Below are 10,104 nucleotides of genomic sequence, written 5' to 3' on the forward strand. Positions count from 1 at the left end.
ATAATTTAATTTTTTGCAATTCTGCATTTAAATTTATTTGGTTTCGTGCTTAAAAACATAAATAAATGCATTTGAAAGTGACCGATAGTTTTCCGATAACAAGTACCAAAATTCGACGCTAAGTCACCGCCGCTAATTTGACGCACGTCATAGGCTTGGCATCTTTTAACTTCAGAAAGTATCAATTGATTTACAGCACAAAAGTCCTTTGCCTGCACTTTCCGTTTTCTTTGGCAATCGTTGATTATACGATTAGCCAATCGTATATGTACATATATATACATATATACAAAATTGCGTGCCAAGACAAAATGAAACGCCCTTTCGCAGACAAACAGCAAAAACGCGCACAAGCTGCAAAAAAGTAGCGAAAAAAGAGTTTTTCAGCTGTTTTATTTATTTGTTTGCTGATTATGGAATTGTTAAGGACAAAAATGCGAACAATTTGAAGGTCTGCCCGGCACCAGGCTTATTAATTGGAACAGCTGCAAAACAAATTGGTGAAAATTTACAGGCAAAATGTGTGATATAAATAAGTTTAAATAAATACTCTTAAAGCTAATACTTAAAAGTCGTATAAGTTCCACATATTTATCCTGAAAACCTTTTTTCTAGGGCATTTAAACTTCGTTGAATAGCTGAAGGAAAAAACATTTTTCGTTGTGTGAGTTTTCATATTAATTAATTTCCATTTCCGTTTTGTTATCATGCGTACGCCGATTTTTACCTTTATGCAGACTCAACAATTAATCAAGTTTAATTACGCCCAACGTTAGGAGTTAGCCAGCCAATGCCAGCACCCTCTCCCCCCTCTCTCTTTAGAGATTCTAGGCTACATTGGGCGCATTAATCACTTGAATATGCCCAACATTTCTCATGTGAGTGAGCCCAAGAGTGGGAGGAGGGTTGTGGGCGGTGGCCAAGAAGATAAGACTAAGAGTCTCATAAAAAGGACGTCTCACGTAAACAATGCATTTAAATATTTGTAGGATAAAGTACCATTGTCAGATCATTTAATGACCTAAATGGTAGCTTAATATTTTCGTAACTGAAAATATGTTCAAAATGTTTTAGCAAAGACACATCGTCCACTTGGAGTCCACAAATGTTACACGCCTTAGCGAGTGCAACAACCAGCACTGCCTTGCAAAAGCTAAACGCTATGGGTAGCTGTGCACTATGTGGACTGTAGACTGTGTATGTTGTCCTCAGTGAGTCTTTTCTTATACTAAGTGTGCTTCACATCGTTATACCCTAGAATAACCTTTTTTTATTAAATAGTTTAGGCAACACCTTACACTGCTCTTATTTGAACCTTGACAAGGCGTGTCGTCTAAACTTACCCTACCTGTCGTGTTATAACCGATATTGATGGCTGATTCTTGGCAAAACTAATAAATAATAAAACATATAAACGTAAAACAAGTTTATGCAACCAAAAATATGTTTACGAAGGTTGATTACTTGCAAATTATATTAAAAACCGTATTCTTAAAAATTACTGTATTATTATAATTTTACTTTTCTCAAATTCTATAGTTATATCGTTGCAATTTCGTAAAAATGTATTTTAAATAATTTAAACAGTAACATTATACATTCACCAAGTATTTATTTTTCTCGTTTTCATGCGCATTTGTGTTCGCAAATTCAAGGATTCCCCATATGTATTAATGCGCAATCACACACACACACTTGCACATGCGTGTCAACTGATGCCGCCGACCTCCAGCTTTGTATCTAATTGACCGCAACATTGTGAATGCAAACAATTCACAGCTGAAATTTAACAACAATCAAATGCAGTTTCGGTGTTTCAGAAAAAATTAAGACGATCTTTGTATGCGCAATTGGAAGATATCTTAACATATGCGAATTTGTTGGCTGGGCATTTCCGCCCACACCAACACACACACAGCAAAATTCCACATGGCTCTGCTGTCTGTCAAAATTGCCAAAAACAACAATAATGGCAACTACAATAACAACAGATGTTCGAAGCTGCGCGAAAAGGTAAACGAGTTGCGCTTACGAGTGGGTACGAAGAGAGCAAGAGAGCAACTTTACTTAAGTAACAACAATTGTTGTTGTGTGTGTGCATGTGTGTTTGTATGTGGGAGGCATGTAACACTGACTATGACCTCAAACCACCCACAGCTACTATACTGGCTGCCTGCGCTAGCAGCGACGCTAACGTTAACAGCCACTTTGCATTTTTTCGAAGCAATTTTTGCATTTGCTGACGTCACAAGCAACAAAATGCTGTTGCTGAAATTGCCAATGTTGTTGTTGTTGTTGATTGTTGTTAGTTGGTTATTGGTTAAGCTGCTTGTTGTTGTGCCCACAAAAGGTGCGCTTACAATTTTCTCCACTTTCTACAAGAAAAATGTGAGAAATCAAAAAGATGCCACCGCTTTGTCTCTCTCTGTGTATGTGTCTATTTGTATATGGGCCTCAGTGTATATGTGTCGGCCACAAAAGTTCACTGGGAAAGCAGCATAAGACTGAGTTACTGTTGAAATGAAAATAGACCGCAATTTATTGATAAAATCAATCAAAATGTAGCGCTGATAAGTTTGCTCTCAGTGTTAATTTTTTTTTACTCAGACAAAGGCAACCCTTTCAGAACAGATGGCTGGCTGGAGCCCAAAAGCAGCGCCGTCAACGTCGTAGGCGGCATTCCATTGATGCAAAGTGGAAGAACGTCGAAAAAACGTGTATGGTTTCAATTGCCGATAGGCAGCGAGGGGTGCCAAGTATAAATGGGACTTCAACAAGACGTATTTTCATGCTAAAAACGTTCAAAATGTTTGTTTACAATTTACAACAAAATGTTCACACACGCACACAACAGCAAAATACAGAGCGGTTAAGAGAGCAGCAGCTACATTCTAAATGTGAGAGCAGCGATGAGACTGAGTGCCGATCGAATAAGTATTGAATGAGTATCTGTGTTGATCGCTTGTTGTGATTAAAAGGCTGTGTGTGTATGCAAGTATTTGTGTGTATAATTTTGTGGGGGGATGACATCACCGCACGTTGCTGTCGCAAAGTTCGCACTGTAGCATTTTCTGCGTCTCTCACTTTGCTAAATTTACTGCTCTCAGTGTCTCTTGGAGAAGCCAACGTTGGTTGTGCATGTGTGCCTTGAGAGCACAGTGGGCTAACGTACATTGTGTTGATTGACATGTTTTCAGTATATGTGTAGGAATAAAACAAAATAGTGCTACACGATACGTCCTTATGTATTTTATTTGTAAGCTGTAACTTACATTTATAATATTAAATATATTTCAAATTATAATATCCACATATATGTATATGTATGCAAAACCTAATATTCGTTTTTGCAAGGCTTAAAGTTTACAATAGGCAATAAAAAATCGAAAATATTATGTAGCGTAAAAGCGATTTTAAATGCAATAACGCATTTTCAATGCACGCAACAAGGGACAATGAAACATTTAAAATAAGCCTTGCAGCACTGTGCACTTGCACGTAGGCGCAGCAACAACTCAAGTCGATTTAATAGTTGGCCAGCAAAATGAAGAGAGAGCACGAGAGAGAGAGAGAGAGAGAGAGCGCGTGCCTGCTTGAGCTTACGCCAACGCTTACTTTTCATTTTTGCTGTTGTGTGGCTGCTGCATGCATGTGTGTGTGCGTGTGTATGTGTGCGAGTGGCGCTCTCTGCTTTAGGCCAGGGGGTCTCTCCATATTCAATCAGTCGTTCGGAATTCGCGAAACTATGCGGTCGCCGTACGAAGATAGTGCTGCCGTGTCTACGGATAACAAGTATCACACCAGCTACAGCTATAATAGCCACACGAATAATAATAACAATAATTACCATAAAAACTTTAATGGCAACGGCAATGGGATACCCTATCACGCGCGCGAAAATTCATTGCCCTTTAGCTATGGCAATGCCAAAACGGCGACGCCGCTGCGCAAAACGCCAACGCCAACGCGCGCCGATAGTTTTCTCGACTTTGATTTTGGCTTAAGCAGCAATAGCAACAGCAGCAACAATTATAACAATAATAATATTAATAATAATAACGATAGTGGTAGTGGGAGTGATATGATAAAGCCGCAGCCACGTTTAACGAGCCCTCTGCTGGTGCGCAAAACACTCGGCAGCCGTGTGAATGCAAATGGCAACACGAATGGCTTGAAAATGAATACGAGTACGAATACGAATACGAATACCATATCGAATACCTATCATTATGGGTCAGCGGCGAGTGTGACACCGCCGCGCGTCGACTTCGAGCAGCAGCTGCGCGAGCGGCGCGACAAAGTCTACAACGAGTATCGAGAACGTGAAAAGGAGCGTGAATTGGAACGTGAATTGGAACGTGCTGCGGCACGTGTGCCGCCCACGCCTCCGCTGCGACGCCAAAGCAACGGGCTGAGTCACAGTAAATACAATTATGATTTTGAGTTCAATTTAAATTTGGATGATATCAACGAGCGCAGCTCGCTGCCAGCGCCAGCCCCAGCGCCATATAATACACGGAATATAGTGTATCGGCAGGATATGGATGTGCCGGATGGTGCGATCAGTGGCAACAGTAGGCGCTTGGAGTCCACAATTGTGGAACGCAATTATCACACAATTAACAGAAGCAGCCACAACAACAACAGCAGCAGCAGCAGCAGCAGCAACAACCACTACCACAGCTTGGAACGACCTCCAATGGAAGTGACATACAAACAGCTAGTGGAGCCACAGATGGAGCAGCAGGCGCACATTTATGGCCAGAACCAGCTGCATCTGGAGACGCACACGCGAAACCGTCGCGATTTGTCGCCCATTTATGCCATCAGCACAAAACGCAACACGGCTGCAGCTGCTCCAAATAGCAATGGACAGCAGCAGGCGGATTACCTGTTAACACCCAGTCCCACTAGCCGGCCAGAGACGCCCGCTTTTCCGGTCACGCCACGCACACCGTTCGGCAGCAGCACCTTGCAGCGCGCCTCGCCCACCACCGAGTCCATATACCAGACGATGGCCTCTGCCCGGCAGCGTCTCAACTCAGCGCCGTCGCCCACCTTTGAGGTGGCGGCGGATTTGGTGAAATTTGCACGCAACTCGGCCAAATTCTGGTACAAGCCCATGCTCTCCCGGGAGGATGCCATTGCGCTGCTGATGAATGCACCGCCGGGCACATTCCTGGTGCGTGATTCGACCACCTATGCGAATGCCTACGGTTTGGTCTTGCGCGTGGCCCAGCCGCCGGCGGGCAGCCATGAGCTGGTGCGTCATTTTCTCATCGAGCCCACGCAGCGTGGCGTCCATTTGAAGGGCTGCGACAATGAGCCCACGTTTACCTCGCTCTCGGCATTGATCTATGAGCATTCCATTAACAAGCTGGCGTTGCCTTGCCTGCTGCTCATACCCGAGGCGGATGTGGTGCCCGGACTGGCGTCCACAACGGCGGCACAGCAGCAGCTGCTCACCCACGGTGCGGCAACCAATGTGCTGTGGCTCTACAGCTGCGATACGGAATCCCTAACCGGTAACGAAGCCATACGCAAGGCCATACGGCTCATGTACGCACAGAAGCCGCTGCCGACGCCCACCGAGGTGCACTTCAAGGTCTCCGGCCAGGGCATCACGCTGACGGACAACACACGCAAGAAGTTCTTCCGGAAACACTATACGGCCGATGTGATCTCTCACTGTGCCATCGACCCGGAGAACCGTATGTGGAGCAACAATCCCAACGAATCCGACAAGAAGACCATCTTCGCCTTTGTGGCACGCAGATCGCACAGCTCCAAGGATAACCAGTGTCACGTCTTCTGCGATCTATCTGTCGCCCAGCCCGCGGCGGCCATTGTCTCCTTTGCCAATCGCACGCTGCCCACCGAGAAGCAGCGCAACTATGTGCTTTGAGGAGCGGCCGGACATGGAATGCGCCACCGAAAGGCACCGAAGGTGAGTTGCTGGCCATTTGGTATTGGCCATAAAGTCGAGCCTAATGTCTTGGGTGCGGCATCCTGAGGCGTCCATTCAATTACAGTAGACCCTCAATTCAGCGAACCCTTTTAGAGAGATAATACTCCATGAACTCAGTTCATTTATTTATTTTAACTTTATTTAAAGGCATTTTTTAGTTTCAGTATTGAATTTTTCCAGTGTTGAAAAATACTCTATACTTTAAGTATTTTATAAAGTTTTCTTTCTTAAACTTTAGCTTTAGAAATAGCCTTTGTAAAACTTAAACGGGTAAAAAAAACATAAATAAATACATATATTAATTTTTGTTCATTATGTCCGAAAAGCTTAAAGTCTTGTTACAGACTTTCTATAATATAGATATATTTAATATATTATAGTATATGTATATAGAAATTTGTTTGTTTTTTTTTTTTAGTTCTTCTTCTTCTGATTCTTCCTTAGCCTTTGTTTTCATCTTTAAACGGAATCCACTCTTAGTACAAACTTCACTCAACTAAAAAATACGTTTACAGCCCATGATTTTGTTCATCATACAAAGTGTTCACTGTACATGCAAAAGTTCCATCATTTTTAGCGTCAAACGGAAAACGATTAAAATTGTTTCAGTTTCTTTGGCGTTTCTTTGGCTTTTCCCCTTGTTTGTTTATTTAGCATATTGCCCCCCGTCTCGTACGGCCTGTTTGTTTGTTTTATGGTCTTCATATACACATACATCCACACATACGTACGTACATACATATATACCAGGCCATATAAACACGGTCTAAAACACATTTCTGACGTTAGTTTTTGTTTTTTTTTTTTTATTTTTTCGCAACGGAAGTTTGTGTCATGAGTCAGTTGCCCAAAATATGATGTAGAATAGAAATCGGATTGGTTTTCGATCTGTAAAGGCGTTGGTTTCGATTATATGGTAGCTGCTCTTAATGGGCCCGACACAAACACACACCTATGTGGAACTACTATTTAAGGCGTTTCGCTATATGTTTGATTAATTTGCCCGCCTCACGGTCATGTGCCTGAGGTCGCCCGATAAGGCCCACAGTCCCAACTATGCTCGGGCATGCTTATGGGACAGTTTTGCTTGATTACTCACATATCATTTCGCTATCAGTCGCTGTTCTAATCGAGTTTCAGACAGCTCGACTGTATTAGGTATCGATATAAATGATTGGGAGTATCAGCTTTCGATTAATTTCAGCATATCTTATCTAGAAACTTAAAGCTTATTTAAAGTGAAAGTTTTGTGTCTGAAAGTATTTAATGAAAGGAAAGAAATAATAACTAGAAAACACTTGAAAGCTGACTTTCATACACATATGAAGAATGTTTTCACTTGTTACAGTAAGTTTTTTGTTTTCCCTTAATGATATTATTTTGTTTTCCAACATTTGTTAAGCTACGGTAAACTAGAGTATATTTTTTATGGCGCCAATACTTTGTTTTCCAACATTTTTAACATTTTTAAGCACGTTTTGTATTAAAAGAATTCGTATTTTAATTTTATTTTAATTTCTTGCATCAAAACACATTTTATACTTGGCTTTCCAACAAATTTTTAATTATCTCATATGTTGTAGAATTATGTACAATATTTTTCACACCTGAGATTATCAAGATCCTTCGAATAATTCTCGCACATTTCAAGGCAACAAGTTTCATACATTTGGAATTTTTCTCAAGCTTAAGCAAATATATGTATATTATATACCTAGTATTAGTAGGAATCGTATATAGCGCAAATGTTTAAATAAATTCCGTGGAAATACGCATATAGACGAGCGTCAATTGCGCATTTTAGAAAACGCAAAAGAGAACGGAGGCAAAACAAATTAATTCCAGACGTGTTTTTTATTTGAATTTTTATTTTTATTTCTTTGGTTTTTTTTTGCATATTGCTTCCAGCGATTTCGCAGAGCTGGCGCGTAAAAGTAACAGTAAATATAATTGAATATTCTAAAAATAAAAATAAAATTGCTAAAGCTTAAGAATGAACAGACGTCAATTCGCTCTATTCCAAACACCACCCCCCCCCCTACCTGCCCTCTTCACCTTTAAACGACGTTTCGCTTAGCCGGATTAAGCGTTCCGTTTGATCTACAATTAAGCAATTAAAGCAACATTTATAGAATAAACCGATTTTATGACCTTTTGTGTTCAACTAAATGCCATTTTTAATGTATGTTTTTATGTACCATTTTTTGTTTCAGGCGACTTACCGTTAAGTCTGTACAGTGTTGTACAGCGCACATAAATTGCAAATGTCACGAGCATTACACGAAGCAACAGCAAATAAAATATAACAACAAATATATTAACAATATGATGTCACTTACACACACACACACACACACTTAAGTTGACTAGGCGCACAATGGAGCAAATCACAGTGCATATACAAACATATATATAAAATAAATTTGTATGGGTAGAAAAAATAGTTTCGTTCTAAAAATCAAAAAGTATATACAGTACGCCCTCGCTCAACTCGACCTCTGAAAATTGGACCAATTGCGTGGCTGTTGCCTTAAAATGCCTTTTATTCACAAGAATCTTGAAGTAATTAGAATAAATCTGTGTGTACAATAATAATTTCATTTTATTTAATTTATGTTTGGAAAAAGGTAAGTTTCTTACAAAGGTAATTTTCTTACAGAGTTAACTTTCTTACCGAGGTAATTTTCTACATTTTCTAACAGAGTCCAAAATGTTAAGAATTCGAGTGTTGCGTGTATTAGGGTTTGCGTAGAGCGAGTACGTACTGTATTTTTTCCGGGTCTTTATCACAGATCTATTATGCTTATATAACTAAAAATTATGTTTTATTGGCTAAGAATAAATATCAATAAAATTGTACTTGTATCTTGAAACCTAAGCAAGTCAAATTGTACAGAAAATAATCGAAGCAATCTATCAGCAAATGATATTTAGTTAGCTTAAGCTTCATTATTATTTTTATAATAATATTCTACAATTTCTACAAGCCAAGATTGTTTTTTGTGCTTTGTTCAAGCGCTTTTGCTTCACCGTGCTCAGATTTAAACGAATTAAGATACCTGAAACAAATAATATGCTATGTGTGCATAATTTGTATGTCTGTTTATATAATGTAAGTTTAAAGGCTAAAATATGCCACACGAAAGCTAATTTATCTAATATGTATCTGTAAATGTTCGATACAAATAATATTAATTTTAGAAACAGGCGCGAAACGTAATAAATGTTAATTTAATTCACAATTTTCGACAAATAAATAAATAATAATAATACAAAATTAAATATTGCAAACGCTAAACAAGTTTGCCATATAATTTATATCCTTACGTAATATGTGTAAGTAAATGCGTATAGAAATCGTTAATAAATACGTGTTTGGAATTAAGATCTACTAATTGAGTCAATATAAATAAAGTGCAATGATGTTGAAGATGAATATCGCTAACAAAATCAAATGTATTTCTTATTTGAGAATTTTTTAAGCCGGCATTTTTGGTTTGAATATATATTGCTTCTTGTAACATATTGGCAAATAAATTTATTGCGGAAATAGGAACAATAAATAATTTATATGCAACTAATTTTACGGCCAGCATCTGTTTGTAATTTATATATTATCTTTGCAAGCGAGTTCTAATTCCAAAGTAGTACAATGGGCACATATAAATAAACATATGTAACAATTGTTGTGCTTGTCGCTTTTGTTAAACAATTAAACTGACTGACTGGCATATAACTAATATATATTGTTATATATACACAATACGGACGACTTCGCGTAGCTAACGTACACAATGCTTTGGCTGCCACTTTTGTTTTGTAATTTAATCTTATCGTTTGACAACTACTATATAGATATTTTTGCACATATAGTATATGGGCAGCCAGCAGGTCTAGAGACTGTATATACATGCATATATATACATGCATATGTTCAGAAATACAAGTAATTACTTTCTTTTTATTCATTAATTGAACAATTTAATGCGTGTGGATATTTCAAATCCCGCTCAGTGAGGGACGGAAAGAACAGAAGCAGCAAAAGCAGAAGGCAAAGCGTGTCAAGTGAAATGAAAATGCGACCGGCGACGACCTTGAAATCAATTTGTGCCATGATGACGTCATGCGTCAACAAT

The 10,104-nt window shown here is 39.1% G+C and overlaps 1 protein-coding gene across 1 annotated transcript; it reads left to right on the forward strand.

Moving 5' to 3' along the window:
• Positions 1-3,734: 3,734 nt before the first annotated feature.
• Positions 3,735-9,457, forward strand: LOC115766070 (uncharacterized protein DDB_G0283357). The gene is made up of 2 exons (XM_030709873.1): positions 3,735-5,947; positions 8,182-9,457. Exon 1 carries the CDS (start codon positions 3,746-3,748, stop codon positions 5,903-5,905), a length of 2,160 nt encoding a protein of 719 aa, XP_030565733.1. The 5' UTR covers positions 3,735-3,745; the 3' UTR covers positions 5,906-5,947; positions 8,182-9,457.
• The last annotated feature ends 647 nt before the right edge of the window (positions 9,458-10,104 follow it).

The sequence above is a fragment of the Drosophila novamexicana genome, unplaced genomic scaffold, assembly GCF_003285875.2.
Source record: "Drosophila novamexicana strain 15010-1031.04,08,12 unplaced genomic scaffold, DnovRS2.1 tig00001062-arrow-arrow-pilon, whole genome shotgun sequence".
NCBI classification, from domain to species: Eukaryota; Metazoa; Arthropoda; class Insecta; order Diptera; family Drosophilidae; genus Drosophila; species Drosophila novamexicana.